Here is a 21712-nt window from a genome sequence, read left to right as displayed (position 1 = left end):
GGGCGTTCTCCCGCATGTGATCTGACATGAACATTGAGATTTCCTCGATGGGCAAAACATTTCCCACACGTTTCACAGGCGAATGGTCGATCTTTTGAATGGGTGTTCAAGTGTGCTCTTAAACCCTTACGTGAAGGATATGTTTTACAGCAAAAGTGACATTTGTACGGTCCTTCTTGTGAATAAAAGATATCTATGGAATGGTTGGAGTCCAGCATTGAATAATCTTCTGTATCATTGATTACTAAAAGGAAAAACAGCTTATTTTGCTTAGATATCAATGCAACATTTTCAAAAATATCATAGGTACTTATGCTAGGGATCCATTGAATATTAGACAACTATTGATAGACACACAGAATATTTTGCTAAAGCAAATAATTTTCTTTTTTCTATTAATAATGGATTCAAATGATAAATTTAGAAATGTTGATTAGTATAATATTTTATTATAAATATTCAAAGTAATCTTTAATTGAAAACAAAACAATTACTCTATTATTAATGTGAAAAACACTTTTCACCTACGTAATTTACTTTAAATAAAGATTTTATTTTTACTGTTTTTGAATTTTTAATTATTGAAATTTTAAAAAAATTTCTTTTCCTAATATTTCTTTCGTAAATTTAAAAAGTCTACTCTTTTCCAAACTTTTACTGTAAAAAGACGTTTTTCTTAAAATATCTGGCAGTACTTAAATCACATATTGGGAGAAAAAAAAAAACATATACAATTAAGATTTTAAAAGTATTTGACAAAATTCGTACCAGATTTGAATAGTGTTCCCATTTATAAACAAATATTTTTATCTATAATGAAAATATTGTTATAAAATTTATTTCTCACACACATTAGGTTTCATTTTATTTGACACACAAGTAAATGCCATATTACAATGTTTGCAATTTATTTATAGAAAATAAATAATTCATGGTTTTGGCTATAAAGCATTTCATCAAACGGTTCGAGAATAATTTAATACGTTGACAATATTTTCCTTGAAAAATAGCTATAAAAAAATTTACTGAAAGTTAAATACTATGTTTTTAAAAAAAATTTAAAAAAACTGTTCTGTTAGCAAATACTGCAGAATTAGAATATTTAGTTAGTTATTCATTTTCAGCATCTATCAAAATTGCTATCCGATGTATCCCTAATTTATACCAGATTTGAAATTTAAATAGTGGCAATAATTTATTTCCAAAACTTTTGAAATTTTAGTTATGACAATAAAATTGAAGAGTTTAAAGAAAGAAAAGTGGTTATTAGTACACCTTAGTAGACAGCTTCTTAGTAGAAGACTAGTAAAAACAAATTATTTTCCGATATTAATAATGAATAAACACAGGTTTTAAAACCTTTAAGCTGTCAGAATTTTTAAAATATCACTAAATATGTTAATAATAAATCATACAATTATGCAATGTCATGTTTAAAAAAGGATTAAATTGTATAAAGCTGGATTTGGTTAAAATAACATTTGGCTGAACCGAATTTGACAAAGGCTTAAAGAAAAGCGGTCGTCTTTTTTATCAGTGCATAAAAAAATTATAATTTTTTTTTAATCAGTCATAGAATTGCATCAAATTAATATCTATTATTACTTATTGCTATAATCGCTCTATTTAAATCCAAACCTTGTATTTTAAAATAGCAAAAAATTTAAATTAAGAAATTTCAAGTAATGCTTTAACACTTAATGGATAAGTCGTGTTTTCAATTTTCTTAGTTTTGTGAGCATCTTGTAAAAAAAAATACATTGTACAAGCAAGCATGGCTTTAAGGCAGTGCAGTTTTGTTTCAATTATTAATATTTTTTTTGTAAAAATTTATAATTGGTTTAAAAATAAATAAATAAAAAAGTTTAATTGCTGCAGTAAATTTAACACACAGATAATATAACTGAGGGGTGAATAACAGTAATACACAAAAAAATTAATAAAATTAATTAAGAGAGCATAATAAAAAGTACATAAAAATGCAAATCTAAACATAATCTATAAATAAATCTATACCCTAACTATTTCAGAATCAAAAAGAGAATCTAGGAATTTAGAAAAGAAAAATGGAAACTAATGCTGTAATGGTCAATCCATTAAGTGTTATAGTTTATAAATAAGGGTAATATAAGCATATTACTAAAGTTTATGGTAACTCAAATATAAAATAAAATGCATAAATTTTAATATGAGCTAAAAGTAGCTTAACTCAATCATTCAGATAAATTTCTAAATACAGATTATGCAAAATATGTATGTTTTGATTTATCAAAAACTAGAAACACATCAGAAAATACTAAACATTTATCAACTATAGGCCAAAATTAAGAAATTTCATTAAAGTCCTTTGGTTAGCAGCAGCATTTCTAATAGAGGTCAAGTAGTCACTTTTAAAAACATAAAACCACTTTTTTAAAATTGAAAATTCTAATCTATTAAAAAAAAGTTATTGATATTAATTTAAAAGCATATCTAAAAAGCATTGATAAAGCATTTCTCAAAAAATGGCAATACCACAGGTCTCATTTCTAAAATGAAGAAAAAAATTTCTGACTATTTCAAGTATGTGAAAACTTTTAAGTATTGTATACAGCGTATATAACTAATAAAATTTAAGGTTTGAGCTTTTGGACCAATAATGCAATATAAAATTTATGTTTATAAACAAATATAAAATTTATGTTTATAAACAAATATAAAATTTATTCATTTCAAAACAAATCTAAAATAATTGTAATTACAATGATAAAATTATAGTTATAATACGAGACGTTGGAAGTACATGTTTCGGAGCACATGAAATGCATTTTCAATTTTAAAAAATGGCAACTAACAATATATATAGTAGCAATTAAATGTTATAGAGTTAAATGTTATAATATTAAATGTTATAATTAATATAAAGACAATTAAATGTTTAATTGCCACTTATTATATTTAGTCTGTGTCAACTGTTAATTTTGCCAGATGTAATCATTTAACTGCATTTTAATAAATGCTTTAAAAACATTTAAAAATTTAAGTTATTAGTATAATTAAGAAAATAGATCAAATAAAAAACATTTTTGGAAAGACAGTTCAAAAGTATTAAATTTTAAAATTCTTTAAAAATATCTATTAATTAGCCTTCAACAACTGACATAATAACAAAAAAATAAACACAACATAAAACATAAAAACAAAATCTGAAAACAAACACAAAAATATATTTCACAGCAAATGTATTTGTAATTAATAGAACTCCTTAGTAAAAAAAAACAATTTTTAATAATCAACAGCATTAAAAAAATTTAGTCAAGTAAATAAATATATTAAGAAAAGTTTTATAATGAGATAAAATTCTTTTAATTTATTTAATATACAGCATTTTTTAAAAATATAAAATCTTCCACTGTATCACACCAGTTCAATGAGTATATAAATATGTATATGAATGTGAAAAATAACTAAGTTAATTCGGAACAAGTATATAAAAATTATTTTTATAAATATAATTAGATTACTTATGTTATTGCACATACAAAAATAAATTCTGTTGGTGTTTTGCCGGGTTTTTAAAAGTTATGAGAAAAAGAAAATGTTAATGAATCTCATTTTTTTCCTTTTTTTTTAAACACTAAAAAGACATATCTCTACAAATACATCTGTTATATAACTAGATGCAATATAAAGATTATCATCTTGGTCTAATATAGTTAAAGATATTTATCGGAAAGAAAAAGAATATAAAACCTAAAAAAAATCTATAAAACCTATAAAAAAGAACAGAAGACCTAACATCACAGTACCTACATTAGATACCTACTACTACAGCTCCTATTACCAAAATTTGTGTAGTACCTTATAACAAATTGATGAGATGTTTATATGGAAATTCTGACAATGTACTAAAGCTAATATCTCCTCAGAAACATGGATTGAAATTCATAGTTGTCACTTATTTTTAATAATATATCTACATAGATTAAATTGAAATACACTCTAACACAAAAGAACTAATTATAATTATTTGAATGCAATTTTTTCAGAGAAATTTTTACTTAAAAAGAGTAAGCACTTTCTCATCATTAAAATTTGCAAAGAAATAATTATGATAACTTAATGATAACTTAATTCAAAATATTATAGTTATTTTAAGATTGTAATTTTATTAATTTCACTTTTATGGGTTAAAACAAATTCTTAGATAGTTACACAACTTGAAAATAGTAATACATCTTTAACTTCGTAAAATGTTGCCACAATGGTACAGGTTATAGGTATAATACATTCAGCTATTATAGGTATAATACATTTAGCTATTAAATGATTCATTATACAATTGCATTCATAAAAATAAAAAATAAGTATGCATGTAAAGTAATAGCAAAAATAATTTTATTCCAGATAAAAAGAATTAATTGTAAGAACATGCTAAGTGATATTAATAGCATTAATTAACCACATTAATAATAATTAAGGATAAGAATAAAACAATTTATAATGCCGAATCTTCAAATTTGATTGCCTTTAGTGACAAAAAATAAACAATGTCAATGTTTGTAACTTATTAAAAATGTCACTCCAACTAAACTCTTTATACGTTTAAATATTTTGAAAAAAATATTAACTATTGTTGCAATTGTGTAACTAAAGCATATGATAAATTTGAATTCCTCACAAATTGATACCGTCGAAGGATTCATCGTTCCTGCATCTTTTGCTTTCTCGTATGCATCTCCTTGTGAGCATTGGTCCCATCACAAGCATGTCTTATAATGTTATTCATACTAGTTTAAACTCACAGATTCTTACATCAATCATTCAAAATTTTATCAGCATTTTTTTTTTTAAAAAAAACAGTCATTGCTTTAGTCAATAATGAAAATAATTAGAAATTGTTAAAGTTTGGGAAAAACGCCTTGAACAACATATTTAATATCAATAAATCATTCCATGAAAATGTTGAAACTTCAGATGCAATGTCGGAAGATAAAATTATTACACTAACTTAAGGGCGAAATGATACTGATGAGGAAAGTGAAATGGAATCACAACCATTACAAAGTATTTAAAACCTTTGAAACAATGGGGAAATTTTGAGACACTAATTTACAGAAAAAGATCAGCAAGTTACAATTGTCGAAAGTTTGGATTGTGAAGAAAAAGTGATCAAACCAAAATTTCTATCAATTTTAAATAAATAAATATGTTAATTTGTGTATATTTTGAATAGTAAATATTTTTGCAGCATTTTTTTTTAAATTAAAATAATTCAATTCTTATTGCAAATTTACTATTTGTCAAGTGCATTACCTCTTCATTAATTTTCATTCTTTTTCTATGCAATATTTTATATTGACCAGTATTCGTTGCTTTCCCCTATCTATCAATAGCAATGAATGATACCCTGAGAAACAATCAGTTAAAATTTTACTGTATCGGTAAACAATATTGATATACATTGCATAGGGAGTGGTTAAAACTTAATGGATAATCTTAACTGCACCACTAACATAGAAAGATGATATAAAAAAACATTGGATGAATTACTGCAAATTACTAGAAAAATTCTATAAAATAACATCAAATATCGAAGGCATTTATTTAACACCTTGAGGAGAAAAAATTATTAGGTAAAACATTAAAGAAAAATTTTTTAAAAAAAATCAGAAAGCAAAATAAAATATGTTCTCTGAAAAATAAAATAGGAGTAAATGTTTAATTATTTAAAGTAAAAAATAGATAGACAAGTAACTAAACTACAAAGACTTACTTGCAGGTTATTGCAAGTCTAAATAAATGGTAGTTATTGACATTTAATTGAGTTTACTAATTAAGAAACTCCTATTTAAATAAATAAATTACACAGAATTAAATCCATTAAAAAAATATACTTCTCTTCATCAAATTAAGTTTTATTTAATTCATGAAATATTGAGTAATACTGCACAAAACACTTCGTATAATTTTAAATTTTCTTACATATTATATTAAAAGTAAATCTTACAAAATTATAAAAATATGCAAGAATGTTTGTTACACAAAATTCCTGATGCAACAATTACAATACAGAAAACACCTAAACATAAATGCATCACAAGAAACTGGAATAAATATAGATCCAAAATAAAAAAGTTCTAAGCAAGTTAATATTATGTTTAAAAACGGAGAAATGTTTAAAAAAGAAATTCCTGACTAAATAACATCAAAAAGTTCAGCAACTCAACTATTCAATTTTTTTTCTAAATTATAAAATTTCACATTTAAAGTGAATTTATGGCTCGCTCTGAGTAATTTGCGTCATTTCAAAACTTGTAATTATTAACATGTATTCATCACAACTTCACTAATCTAAGTCTTTTCTTCATCTATAAAAAATTAAAACTGTTCTAATTATAAATGGAAGGAAGAGGTTACAAACTTTATCTTATAAGATATTCCATTGCAATAATATTTGTGTTAAGAAATCATGATATAATTATATTAGAATGAAAAAAAAACATCAAAATACAAATAGTGTAAATATTTTAAAAGAATATAAGAAATGTTAGCTTAAATGCACAAACATAAACTAGCTAGTTAAACAGTGTACATATTTTTTTATGTGTTTTGACTAAATACAATTATACTAGTATAAATATTTTTTAAACTTTGAAATAAATGAAATAACTTCCTATAATGAAAGAAATATTAACTGTACAAACATAAAATATATAGGCATGACACAGATTTTTAATGTTTTGATTACTGACCGATTATTACAAAACGTCACATTATCAAAACAAATATTTTACATGTAACATTATGGATGTTTTGTAGTTACATGAACCACCATATTCTGTTTTGAAGCAAAACTTTTATGGCATACATCACAATTAAAACGTCGTTCTCCAGTATGCGTTCTTTTAATGTGAACTTGCAGGTTTCCCTTCTGGCTGAATCGTTTACCACATAGTTCACAACCATAAGGCTTATCACCGGTGTGGACATTCAAGTGAATTTTAAGATGGGCTCTGGAAGGGAAGAGCTTGTTGCAGATATGACAGATAGATGCACCGATGCTAGAATCACCGATAGCAGGAAGGCTGTTGAATTTTGAAAAATGTCTAAACATATTTCCTAAATAAAAAAAAATATCATGATTTGAATGATGTATAAGTTATAAGCATCATCCTATTCTGTTAAATAACACAATTTTATCTGTGTTTGAAGCAAAACTCATCTTCATAATTTTGTCAATAAATCACAACGAAAGAACCTTTCTGGGCCTATTTGAATGCATTTGACAATAATCATTAGTAAATAAGTACCCCTTCAATTGCACCCAAACAGCCAGTTTACAATGGGTGGCACCCTTAGTGGCGTACCACATTTATGTTCATTATGCACTATGCAATTGGGTACTTGCACTCAAAGATCACGGATACCCACATGTGATCTATGATGTCAGCTCCAGCTGATCGCTTACAAACAAAAAAACCTAAGTTAAGTTTCTACACATAAGTTAGAATGTTAATTAACTTGAAGTTAGTTAAATAGAGAGCCGTATCACACATTAAATTTGCTGAAATTTAATTCTTCCTTGTCTATTTCTTTTACTTATCTTAGATTTATTATTTGATTATATATTTTATGGTAACAGTGATACAGTTTTGTTTTGTGTACCTGGCAACTTTGATGCATAATTAATTTGTTTATGTTCTACATGGCTTTATGATTGTCTTTTATTAGGTAAGAAATATATAGTGAAAGAATATAGAATGTATCACTTAAGATAAGTGATACTTGACAGGCTCAGCTTACTTGAAATAGAATGGTAAGAACAGTTGCTAACGTAAACAAATGCCACATTGCAATAACCAATCAGTATTGCGTTATCTACACAGTGTCACTTGCAGGTATCTCACTCCCTTAGAAGTTTCCCTTATTTTTAAAACACCCTGCAAGCTTTAACTTTGTTTAACTTTACTTTCTTATATTACAAATTAAAGTTACCTCCCTAATTCATAAACAATCATTGTGGAATTGAATGTAGTAACAAAATTCTTCTACTACTAAAAAAGTGGGTGAAAAATAATGATTACCCCTACATTAGATTACATCCTTTTTGTTACAGCCATTTACAACCTATTTTGCAAATGCAACATTGTGCAAATGGACTTATAAAGAACTATAGAAGAGGATTGCTGATATAATAAAAAAAAACCCTTTTGATGGAAACATCAACTAAAATAAAACTGCATCTAAGCTTCAAAAATTGCTTAGACACAATATTCTATTTTTTCTTTTTTTAAAAAAAAAAAATTTTTTTTTTCTTCCTTTAAACAACTTAATATATCAGGAAATAAAAATTTTTCTTTTTCAAGTTCCAAATTTTAGAGCAAAACATTTAATTAAATTGACACATTGAATGCATTTTTTTTTAAAAAAAAGTAAAAAATAATTTCAAAGAAATTCTTGTCAGACACTTACAAAATACAATATATTTAATGTCAAGGTCAAATATAAGTTTTCCTGAATGCAATAATTTTACGGATGCTTCAGAGTTATATGCATCGTCATACTCTGCTTAGAAGCAAAACTTTTATGGCATACATTACAAGAAAAACGGCGTTCCCCGGCGTGGGTTCTTTTGAGGTGAACAGTGAGATTTCCCTTCTGGCTAAATCCTTTACCACATAGTTCACACACATGCGGCTGTGCACCAGTATGCACATTCAAGTGGACTTTAAGATGGGTTCTGGAGGGGAAGAGCTTGTTGCAGATATGACAAATAGCTGCTGTGCTAAAATCCCCGATAGCTGGAAGACTCTCGGTTTTGAACTTAGAAAAACGTTTCAAGTCAGTACCTAAAAAAACATTATATGCTTTTAAAAGTTATTCCACTTGTCCAAAGAAATGTAAAACTTTGAAAATATGACTGCTAATAAAATGCTCAAAAACATTAAGAAAATTTTTTACAATAATCCATGGAAATAGAACAAGAATATAAAGTTTAACATTTCATAAAAATGGATAAAATTAGTTAAAACTATTATTTAAACTTATACAGAATACAAAATAATGTAAAACTCCTAACTTACTTTCAATCTTTCAAGCATTAGAACTTGGAAGTTTTTTCCAGTACAACGAATTGGTTTTGATCCAACAGAAAAGCAAATTATAAAAGGAAAATTTCATGCAAATTAGTACAGATGCTTACCGCTGAAAGGGTTAAGCAATCACACAAGCAATGCTTTTTATTAAAAACACAAGATTTTATTAAACCTTTTTACTGTTTATATTCATGAAACATATAAATCAATATTTAAGAAAAAGTTTTATAAACCAATAGCAAAATTAAACTTGTTAACAAACATTAAAATATATTATAAAGACATTTAAATTTAATCAATATCAAAAAGAGGTAAAAACGGGATTAAAAGTAACAATCTTAAAAAAATAGAAGATGAATTTATATTGATGTACTTTCATAAGTTGAGTTTTTTTTAGAAGTATAATTACAGCTGAAAGAAAAAAAAAATAGTAGCAAAGATTTATGACAGCAAAGCTACATTTTATGAAATACATAAAAATTTATTTATGCAAGCTTAAGTATGACATGCTGGCGTCCAAAATTAAAGACATAAACATAAAATATGAAAATTAATAAACTATTCACTGTTGCTATGTATTAATCCCACAGCATTAAAGAAATATTTTAAATGTGAAGAGAAACAGAATATATGAAAAAGAATTAAATTATGAATTAAAGATAAAGCCTTTATCTTGGGAAAAGTATGTCTAATATACCACAGTGTGCTACTATGCAATCTTTGCAACATCCTCATAACGAGTTCTCATACTGTTTATGAGGGTGTCAAGAAATTCTTGTGGCAACAAAGCCGCTTTCTTCCAATATGGCTTTTAACTCCTGAAGGGTCCTGGAAGAGGGTTACTCTGCCTATCAGCTCTTCCTGGCATATCCGAAGCATTTTTAATACAATTGAGATACGCAGAACTCAAGGGCCAGTTCATATAGCGAGTATCCACCTCTCTAAGAAAATCCTCAACAATTAGAGCTTTGGGAGGCCATGCATTATCATCGATACAAAAAGTCTAGGCTAATAACACTACAGAACAATTCAATTCTCTTTTTTTTCCTTCTAAATGCAAAAGCCATGTGTGACAATACAGGGCCTTTACATTTAGTGTCCAATCATGTTTGTCCCTTTGACTACTAACAGAAAACTTGGTTGTTGTAGAGCGGAACACATTGACCTTGGACAGAACAAAATGGGGGAATGTTCTTTTTAGTGATGAATCTATATTCACCATGGTGCTTCTGGTCAAATGTGTATCTGGAGAGAACATGAAGCTCACTATCTTTTTTTTAAAAAATCGACAGACTCGGTGGAAAAGGAATTTTCGTTTGGGGCAGCATAATGTTGGGCAGTTGTGAACCACTGCATGTTTTAGATACAGGGAGTGTCACACCACATTGCGATAGGGATGGGGGTTTGTGTAGCCCATACGAGGTAGTTCAAGGGTGGTGTTGGCTCAGACATCTTTTTAATGGCTGATAGTAAGCTGATGCACCAAGAATATTCTCCCTCAAAATAAGCCCAGGAGGTCTCCGCAGTCAATCCTATTGAACATGTTTGGGATGGTCAAGGAAGAGACGTTTCACAGCCTAACCATTTCCAGGACACTCTAAGAGTTAAAAGCCACGTTTTTAGAAAAATGGGATTTGTTGCCCTAAGATTCTTAGCACCCTTCTAAACTGTACAAGCTTATTGTGAGGCTGGTATAGCAAGGTACATTGGTTACACTCCATATTGAACAAACTTTTCCCCAAGATGAAGACTTTGTCTCTGATTCATGATTAAACACTTTTTGATATATCCTGTTCCTCAATTCACAATCAAAATCTTTTCTTTATTGTTGCTTTTATATTCTTTCTCCCAATGAAATATATCCATTTATCCCTCCCTCAAATTTTATGGCAACACAGTGAACAGTTCATTAATTCTCACAGATATTATGTTTGTGACCTTAATTTTGGACACCAGTGTATTTCAGACATTGTATACATAAATAAATAACATTGATAGCATAGGTACATAGTAATTTAGATATATAGTAAAGATATTTTTTCAACATCATTTCAGTTTTTGTGCTTCAAAATGGCATTCCTTTATAGCTGCTGTAAAAATGTATGCAATTAATCCACATTTAGGGCAAAGGCTTGAGTGTCGATATTACCATAAATTAAATTTTTAATACCTATCATTAACCATTTTGTCTACAGCAGATTTTGTCAAACAATATTTTGTTTGAGTAAGATACTTTCTGAATGAGATACTGGTGTTTTTCTTTTTAGGAAAAGTACGACTAACTATTTTTATAGTTAAAAATAAATAAATAAGAGTTACAGTCCTACAATATTTTAGTCCCAGCAAGATTCTGTATTATTACAGGAAACATATTTTGACTTCATATTATTTTGACTTGCCTTTTTTTTCTCCATAATACTTTTAAAAGTATAAATTTTTTTTTGCAAAGATTTTTAATGAATGCCGACTACAAAGAAATAAGGAGTGTTTTAATTTGATAAAGCACACACAGGATAACAATTAGCAACTATTTTGCAGATCAACTGCAGAACTTCATTTATCAATAGTTCAAAAAAAAAACATTCATTCATTTCAACAAACATTAAAGAAATAGAGAGAAGAAATATAAAAGAATAGAATAAAGAAATAATGAGCAAATATGAAAAGTTTGTTTATCAACAAACATTTAATATTTAATCTTCTGATAAATCAAAGAAAATAAATAACTACTTTTGAAAGAAAATTCAAAATGAATAAAAATTTACTAATTTTATAAAAAAAAACTTTAAAAAAAGATAAATGTAATAAAATGATGCTAGTGAGATAAAAAATATAATTTTTTTTATATATATAAATAACTGTAATGAAAAAAAAAAGAAAACAATTTTCACAACTTTTTTAAAAAAGAAGAGAGGAATTTTGAATTTATAACTAGTGTTTGGTAATTTTGTGAGCTACCATATTCTGCTTTGAAGAAAATCCTTTTTTGCATACATCACATTCAAAAGGTCGTTTCTCATAATGTTTACTCTTTATGTGAACAGTGAGGTTTCCTTTTTGACTGAATCCTTTGCCACAGAGTTCACAAACAAAAGGTCGCACACCAAGGTGAACATACATGTGTACTTTAAGATGAGCTTTTGAATGAAACTGCCTATTGCAGACTTTGCATGTAGGTAATTGGTTAACATTTGGAACAAGATTATGTTGGGGAGCTGTTTCATATGCTGCATGTACTGAAAAAGAAAAGTTATTGCTTATTTACATTTCTCAACATTTTACTGTACAATATAAAATATTTCATTGCAAGTAAGTTATTAAGTCAAATGCTGTTAAACTCAGAATTCAGGGTGACCACAAACACTGAAAAAAAAATGGTAAATCTCCTTACTTTCCTAGATAGATTTTATTTAATGTTCCTGATTTTGAAAGCAGTGGCATCAATTTTATTATTAATTTTTCAGTTAATATTTTTTCCATATACATAAAATATATTGCAAAGAATCTGTACTCATGATTAGAGTTGAAAATAAACACATTTTTTTTTTTAAAGAAGTCCAACTTTTTTAAAAAAAACATTGAACTTTTTAAGTACCTCGAAACTCCAAATTGATTTTCCCTATTTTTTCCCAGATTGATAAAATTCCTAATCCTGTTCTCCCTGATTTGACTGTTTCACAGACACCCTGGAGATTGCGCGCAGTTAACAATTGAAAAGCTTTTGATAAAAAAGGAAAAGCCTGAAGAATTTCTATTCCATTTCGATTTTTATTTTAACAATAATGTAAAAAACGAAATTAATACTGCTAAAAAGCTGTTATGTTTTCTAAAATCAGGAGTTTCTTGTGAATGGAAATATATGTTGTTTAATATATATTAGTAAGTAGAAAATTCTGACTGTAGCGAAATATACTGTTTTATACACATTAAACAGAAAATTTCTTCTGCTTCAAAACAAAATTTTATTAAAAAGAAAGTTTTGTAAGGATTAAAAGTATATTAAGGAAATGTTTCAGAAGAATTGCGCTAAATGACACTAATTTAAAAACCTAATTTATATCTTTATGAAATTTATTTATGATTCAACTTACATAATCAAATGCAAATTTGAATAAGTAATCAGTCAAAACAAAAAATATAACATAATTGCATTTAATGAGAGCAACTACTAAACAAAAATAGTGATTTACACATCAATAACCCTACAATGCTTTTAAAGCTGTCAAACTTATAATTTGGTTCAAAATTACAAATCAGAAAGTTTTCGCTCCTATGTACCTAAATGAAATATTTTTTTTCACTACTTGTACTTTAGCATTTTTAATTGCACTGATAAGAGAGTTCTGATTCTATGTTGAAAGGATAATTCATTTATGTGCCAAGGTAATCGATTGTTTCAGAAAAATCAAGTATTTTAGAATTTATAATTTAAAAAGATATTTCAAGAAATGTATTGATATGTTGGACAGTTCCTTTATTCACATGCCTTAAAAAATTGCCTAAAATTGTTACAAACAACTTAAGCTGTTGTTTTTTTTTTTTTTATTAAATGTTATATATTTAAAGAAGTGTACTGTTATTTATTTCAGACCAAGGCAAAAAAATTCTGCTACAAATATTAAATGCTAATTTAAAAATAGCAACTCATGTAAAAATTATAAAATATTTTAAGAAGTGAAATGAATGGTTAATTTACTTCAGTCCAAAGTAACGAATTGGATCACAAACCTCTAAAACATTTGGTTAAATAATGATGTATTTAAAATTGAAATATATTTCAAGAAGTATACAGTTTATTTTATGGTTACGTATAAATAAAATCTCATTTATAAAAATGGTGGAAATTCTGGTATTTATTTACTAAATTACCAACAAAAAATTTTGTTTAGATTGACATTTACATATAATACCACTACAGGCAAGATAGAGGTTCAAATAAGTTAAAGTTGTATATTTGCACCCAAACTAGGCTCAACTGCAAATTTTTATATAAATATATATAGATACAATAAAGGTGAAAAAGGATAGAAGAAAAGAGAAATTAATGAAGAAAATCAAGGAAACAAGTTTTATTTACAGCACATAAGCTGTAAGTACATAGAATTCATCAAATAAGTTAAAAATGTAGAGAAGACATGGAAAAACGTATAAAGATTTTTTAAAGGAGAAGAAAAAAATTATTAAAAAATGTTTTTAAAAAATATTTACAAGTTTTAAAAAAAAGAAAGAAATGATAATCTTGTCATCACCATCAACTCACACGATTATATCTGAAAAAATAGTGCTTTCTAATATTGTACTAATATAGCCTAAACTTAAATATAGCAATACACAATAGTGTGAGAAGTACAAAAAAAATTAAACCATGTAAAATAAAACAAGAAACGTAAAATAAAACAATCAAGCAAAAAATAGAAACAAAAAATACAGAATAAAACTCAAAATGTAATATATACAGCGAGAAGCGAATTCAAATGTATTTACACTTACAGGCATTTTTCAAAAATGATTTTAAATGTTTTCGCAACAAATTTGGCAGATTACAAAATTTGAGAATAGAAGCGTAAATAGAGGATAATATAAGGATATTATCCTCTAATCAATTCAATCAATCATATGAGATTAGAGGTAAATAGAGGATATTTTTTTTTAAAAATTGTAAATTAATAATTTTTCCACTCTATTAAAGATCTTTTATGTTTTTTTACAAGTCTTCTTTATATTTTTAAGTTATTTTATGAGCTCTATGTACTTGCAGCTTATGCGCAGTAAATAATCTTTCTTTTATTTTATCTTTTCTGTCTTTATGTTATTACAAATATACATACATATATATATATACATACACACATATATATACATGCATATATATATATATATCAACTTAAAATGTATGCAAATATATATGCATATGCATGCATATATATATCTCTCTCAACTTTTCCTTTCTTAAAATGAAACAAATAAAAAAAGATCAAGAGCAGGGGGAAGAAAAGAATTTAATGATCAGTGTAAAATGTTATGATAAAAATTCCATTTAAAACAAAAGAAATAAATAGCACAAAAAATGATCAGAAATATATATTAAACTCAATGAATACATATTACTTTTAAATTTTTTAACATATATTGCACTGTGTCAAAAACTCAGATCAATGACTAGAGATTGATTTCTAGCAATTCTGCTAGCCAAAACGTAGTATTTTGATCAAAATTCCTTTTCACACTTATCACATAACAAAACCCAATTAAATCTAATTCATGGACAACGATTTGTGCTTAACAATTCTGTGAGAGAGCACATATTGTTTTGATGAAAATCTCTTCCCGCATACATCACATGGGAAGGGTCGTTCCTTAAAATGTGTGGCTCTGATATGAACATTGAGATTCCCTTTTTGGCTGAATCGTTTGCCACACTCCTTACAATTGTATGGTTGTATGCCAGAATGCACATACAAATGTGTCTTAAGACTATATCTTGAAGGAAACTGTTTACTGCAAACAGTACACATGTACAATCTGCTGTCAACTGCTACTTGCTCTGAAATCACAAAGTCTAATGTTAATAAACTTGTTAGTAATTTTATGCATATAAACAATCACACAATGTGAAAAGTATGGCACATACAGCTGAAAATTATTTTTCTGCTTACACTTATAAATAATAAAATATATAGTCTATATCTTTGACTTTATATTAGTAGGTATTTTATTGTAATTTTAAATACTCTTCAGAAATAATACTATTTTTTTCTTCCATTATTATTTTTTTAAATACTTCTAAAATGTGAATTGGAATCTAAAATAGAACAATTTAATTACCATAACTGCCAATCCGCTGATAAAAATTAATAGAATTTAGTAAGTATTAGCATAGCATTTAGTTAGTATTTTAAAATTTAGTAAGATTTAGTACCCTATACTAAGTTAAAAAAATTTAATTTGCTTTAAAATTAATAAATAATTTTAAAATGAATTTCTTAAAAAATATTGAGTCTTTAACATGTTTCTTTCTTTTACCTTAACATTTTTTTGGTAATAAAGTCAAAGATTTCTCATGGCATAAAATTATCAAAATTGCAGTTTTTTTCTATTAACTAATATATTATATAACAGTTGCATTAATAATATTTAACAAAACAAATTATACAATAAAAATTGTACATCTGCAGTAATAGAATAAGTGGATAAAGTAAGATTTTCCTTACTTATCCTCTACGTGCCTTTGGGCACTTAAGGCCTCTAGCATATCCCTCCAACGCCTCCTGTCTCTAGCAATAGATCTTACTTCCTCCCAGCCAGATATTCCACATTCTTTTAATTTGCCCCAAAACATGTGTTGGATGGTAAGTCTGGGTTTTCCTCTTGTTCATTTACCATCAGGGGACATGTAAGCACAACAGATGTAATTTTTTCTCTGGGCATAAGATTTTCCTACCTCCACAATTTTCATTTTCGTAAAATAGTCTTTTTTCTTGCAGTCCATTAATTTTCAATTTTGTTGGGGGGAACGGGGGATTTTGGATAGTTATATAAAATTTTAACTAAAATTAGAGTTTGATTTACAGAAGTGAATAAGCTAGCAAGTAATGTCATCAAAAAGAAATAACCTATCTGATTTTGTCACTTTAAAAAATAAAATATAATAAAAAAATAAAATTTCAATATAAATTCAATTTATATTGAAATTATGTTTCTTTTTTTTTTAAATATTGTAGCAAATTTGGTATTGCAGCAAGAATACTGGTAGAAGTCTTACAAATTTATATACAAGAGCATTTTCAAACTATTTTACAAAAAAATACAGAGATAGAATTGAAACAAAACAGACAATACAATAAAATAATTACTGCAACTCAAATGCTTTTAGTTTTATTCATTTTGTTTCAGAATTACCTTAAAAGAACATGCAAAATATCTTTAAAAGAAAATAACGATAAATATTTCTGCTGAAAGAAGTGCATATTAAAAACATTTAGCAAAATGCACACATAATAAATATTTAAAACATTAATATTTTTTTTTTCTTTCAATACATCAAACAATAAAAAAATGAGTCCTTAACATTTTAATTTAAAAACAAATAAGGACTCATTAGTATTTTTCATACTATTAATATCATCAATTTAGTTAGACTAATTAATTAGTTAGAACTAGTAATTAGACTTTTTAAAAGCTAAATACCTAGGTCACACAGCACTCTTGAAGATATTTTTCTGAGAACTCAGGGAGAAACGTTTTACGGGGATTCATTACTGTTATGATTCCTCAAATGAGTAATAAAGCTAAATATGTTCAACATAAGACACTTGAAAATATTCTGAAAACTCAGGGAGACACTTTTAACAAGAATTTATCATTGGTATTACGTTTTTTCAAATAAGTAATATATTTTCAGAAGCTAAATGTTTAGAATATATAGAACACTTGAAGATATATAAGAACTTATGGAGAAACTCTTTACGAGGATTCATTACTGTTATGATTCCTCAAATGAGTAATCAGGTTAAATATGTGCAACCTAAGACACTTGAAAATATCATTCTTAAAACTCAGGGAGACACTTTTAACAAGAATTTATCATTAGTATTACGTTTTTTCAAATAAGTAATATATTTTCGGAAGCTAAATGTTTAGAACATATGTTTAGAACAAATGTTTAGAACACTTGAAGATATATAAGAACTCAGGGTGAAACTCTTTAAGAGGATTCATTACTGTTATGATTTCTCAAATGAGTAATCAAGCTAAATATGTTCGACACAAGATACTTGAAAACATCATTCCGAAAACTCAGCACTTATAACAAGAATTTATCATTATTATTATGTTTCTTCAAATATGTAATATCTTTTCAGAAGCTAAATGTTTAGAGCATATGTTTAGAACACTTGAAGATATATAAGAACTCAGGGAGAAACTCTTTACGAGGATTCATTACTGTTATGATTTCTCAAATGAGTAATCAAGCTAAATATGTTCAACCTAAGACACTTGAAAATATCATTCCGAAAACTCAGGGAGACACTTTTAACAAGAATTTATCATTAGTATTACGTTTTTTAATATATTTCAAATAAGTAATATACTTTCAGAAGCTAAATGTTTAGAACATATAGAACACTTGAAGATATATAAGAACTTAGAAACTTTTCACAAGGATTCTCAAATATTATGATTCTGCAAAAAAAAAGTAATCTCAATCGGACACTTGAGGATATCTTTCACAGAACTCAAGGACTTTTCACTAAGATTCCTTAGCTTTATGTTTTTGCAAATGGGTAATTAAGCACTTTTTTGAGGCTAAGTGCCTAGAACATATAGGACACTTGAAGATATCTTTCTGCTTAGCATGAATTCTCATGTGAGACATCACATGCTCCTTGACACGATAACGGTTGCCACAAACAGAACATGCAAAGGGACGAACATCAGTATGAATGCCCTGGTGCCTTTCAAAGTGTCCTTTATGGTTACAACTGTAACCGCAGACGAAACAAATGAATAATTTCTTCGACTGTGTCAACTTAGAAACAGATTTCTTGGAAATGTCCTGTTTCCTGCTGTCACCTTCCAATTTCACAACTGAAATAAAATTAATAAATTTAAATAGCTATAAAGATTATCAAAAATAAACAAAGGAGACTCTGGTCAATTTCTTTTTTTAATTATAACCACTTGAATGAAAATTACATCTATGTCAATAATTCATATTATATAGATTGGCGACAGCAAACATTTTTGAGCAGATCAAATCTAGTTTAATTTTTAACCCATTTCATCTCTCTCCTATGAAAATGACGGGCTGAGGTTTCGCCATCAATTTCTCGCTCCTGTGAAATTTCTGGGCTGGAGTGTTTAGTAAAACTAATAAGTAATTAGTAAAACTAATTAAGAATAAAACTAATTCATTTCTTTTGCCAGGAAAACGTTTAATTTCCCCTTTTACACACCAGATGGCAGTACTAGGATATTCTTAAGGTAATTGTAGATAGTTAGTTTATGTTAAACTAGATGACAGCACTAATCAAATACGTGTATTTGGCAAAATAGGCACTTTTATGACTATTTTAAGACATTCTTGAATTTTAACCAATCGTTAAGGGGTTAAATACTAGCTCATGGGGTACTAAGACAGTGGCATCACATGGAAGAATAAAAAGGTATTTTATTATTTAGAAAAATGAAAATCTGTTAAGAGAATTAGCAGTTGACCCTAGTTTGATACTGTCGCATTTTAAAATCCTTTAAAAGTGATCACTTTTCACCCTATTTTTTCTACCACTTTTTCTTAATCGAGTGAAGATCAAAAAAGTCGGCATCAAAAAATGGATGCCATTGGAGAGATACAATGAAAAACCACACCAGACGACGCAACTTAATCATGTCTTCACTTCAGCGATAGGGATGACCAAAAAAAGGTCCTAAATTAATGTGTCACAAACAAGTGCAATGAAACACAAAAGCAGTTGGCAAACATATAAACATTTGTAAATATTTTTTTCATTAAGTCAACATTAGATATTTATGCTTTTCATATTTCACTCCAATATTTCAAGAAGTCCACAAACTCCCAGGAAAAAAAAAAAACCTGACTTTTCTAAAAAAATATCTAATTTCCCTGATTTTTTAAAACTGGTGGCATGGATTTTATCATTAATTTTTTAAACACTTTTAACACTTTAAAACACTTTTATACACAATATACTATAAAAAACACATATATATGACATTACATTACAGCTAATAAGCAATTTTTTTTTAAAAAAATACAAGACCATTTTATTTAATTTTTTTTTTTGTGGAAAAAATATACTTTTAAATACCTTAAATTTATTTCCTCAGACCTTTTGCATAGTTTTGTTCAATTCCTAGACATTTATCAAATTTTTTTAAATTTACCAGTTTTTTTCCTGGTCTACCTATTCTGGACATCCAGTATTTTCAAGTTAGCTTTGCTTTTTAGTGTTAGAAAATAATCAATGTAAGGATCATTAAAAAAGCCTTTATGGGCAGTGCATGGTGGATCCACAGGTCACTGGTTCATCACCACTGACATAAAAGGTTTATCTTGATTCAGAATGTCAGATTAAAGATAAACTAGTAATTAGTTTCATCTTTTTAAACACCAACTACATTATCTCTATTAAAAGTGAAAAACATAATGAGTGAAATGAAATTTTGGTAAATGAGGAAATAAACGTTTTAGACTGTGTAGAAAAATTACAAAAATATATGTTAATTTATCTTAGAAATAAATTTCCAAACTATAAGTCTTAAAAAATAAATAATTGCTTGATTCTTACAACCGTGATCATAATAAAATTTAACAATCAATAAATTTTCAATCTAATTATTGATTCATGACATGACTAGGAAAGCATGAGATTAAATGAAAAACACAAAATAAAGTTAAAAGAATATAATTGAAAAACAATTAAGACAATTTCATGTGTAAATTTATTTTCATTAGTTATTATACATTTAGAAAGAAGTTAAATTAAATATTTTCAACGATGTGATTATTTTTCAACAACCTCAAAAAAAATAATAATAATAATAATCTAAAAATGATTTTAAAAAACAGAAAAAGAAGAAAATGTTTTTTAAAAAAAGGTTGAAATAGCTGCGTCTAGAAAATCTCATACCAGCACTTGAGTATCTTGAGGATAAGTAACCTAAAGAATACAAACCTTTAAGATCGATATGGTAGCATGACTCTAAATTCTAAAGGAATTTTTTGCCCAAAAAATATTAAAGAGAAGATTCTTGAAATTAACACAAAAGCCTTAAAAAAGAAAATTGAATATCACAGTTATGAAAAATATACTATTAAAGATAACAAAACCATAGCAAAAAAAAAACATTTAAGAACATATACCTTATAAATATAAAAAAAAGAAACATTCATATGAAAGTGAATTTATTCAAGAAATGTTGCAGACATCTATAGGAAATTTGCATTTTTAAAAAGTCTAGGATATAAATCAGACACGTTTTCAAGTAATTGCAAGAACAGATAAACTTGTTAGATCAAAGATATTGTAAGAAATTTAGTGATTAAATCACAAAGTTTTAACAGTAAACAAATTAACATCAGTGTATAAAACAGAATTATAACAATATTGGCATTTTATTGTTCTGAAATAATAACAAAAAAATAATTAAAATTATTTTCATAATTTTTTAATACAGTTATAGCTTGATATAGTAACTCCCTGTTGTGATAATATACATACTATAAATCAAAGCCATTATTTTGTGAGTAAACTCCGAGCAATAGCAAAATATTTAAACATAACTCATAAATACTGGATTTCTCTCTTTTTTTCTTTTTTACAAAAACAATATTCTATATTTATTTTTTCAAAATTATTTAATTCAGTTATAAGCATGATGTTTGTAAACTACTTCCGTACAGCCGTTTTAGTTGAACGACATAATGTTTAAATAATCACAAAGTTTAAGGAAAATAAAATCAAGAATGATGATGCCTCATGTTTTAACTCTAAAATAAACCATAACACTTCTCATATAGAGTGATTATAATTTTTAATTCCTTCCATTATAATAATGACCAATTCATGAAATCTCATTTGATCTGTTCCATAGACACCATATTATTTTAACAG

General features: G+C 26.8%; 2 protein-coding genes across 2 annotated transcripts in view; both read right to left on the bottom strand.

Moving 5' to 3' along the window:
• Positions 1 to 16416, bottom strand: part of LOC107452486 (zinc finger protein 665) — a 38594-nt gene extending 22178 nt beyond the window's left edge. The window contains exons 1-5 of the mRNA XM_071181873.1: positions 16289 to 16416; positions 12010 to 12333; positions 10445 to 10551; positions 8552 to 8849; positions 6790 to 6995 (exon numbers count right to left, since the gene is read on the bottom strand). Of these exons, the coding sequence (XP_071037974.1) occupies positions 6790 to 6995; positions 8552 to 8849; positions 10445 to 10551; positions 12010 to 12333; positions 16289 to 16416 (1063 nt within the window). The remainder of the gene's footprint in view (positions 1 to 6789; positions 6996 to 8551; positions 8850 to 10444; positions 10552 to 12009; positions 12334 to 16288) is intronic.
• A 1911-nt stretch (positions 16417 to 18327) lies between these two features.
• LOC107452489 (gastrula zinc finger protein XlCGF8.2DB) lies at positions 18328 to 21335 on the bottom strand. The gene is made up of 2 exons (XM_071181872.1): positions 21320 to 21335; positions 18328 to 18665 (listed from the first exon to the last, which is right to left on the bottom strand). Exons 1-2 carry the CDS (start codon positions 21333 to 21335, stop codon positions 18328 to 18330), a joined length of 354 nt encoding a protein of 117 aa, XP_071037973.1.
• Between the last annotated feature and the right edge of the window lie 377 nt (positions 21336 to 21712).

The sequence above is a fragment of the Parasteatoda tepidariorum genome, chromosome 6 (assembly GCF_043381705.1).
Source record: "Parasteatoda tepidariorum isolate YZ-2023 chromosome 6, CAS_Ptep_4.0, whole genome shotgun sequence".
NCBI lineage: Eukaryota > Metazoa > Arthropoda > Arachnida > Araneae > Theridiidae > Parasteatoda > Parasteatoda tepidariorum.
The sequence above is the reverse complement of the archived record's forward strand: the minus strand, read 5'-3'. Positions and strand labels throughout refer to the sequence as shown.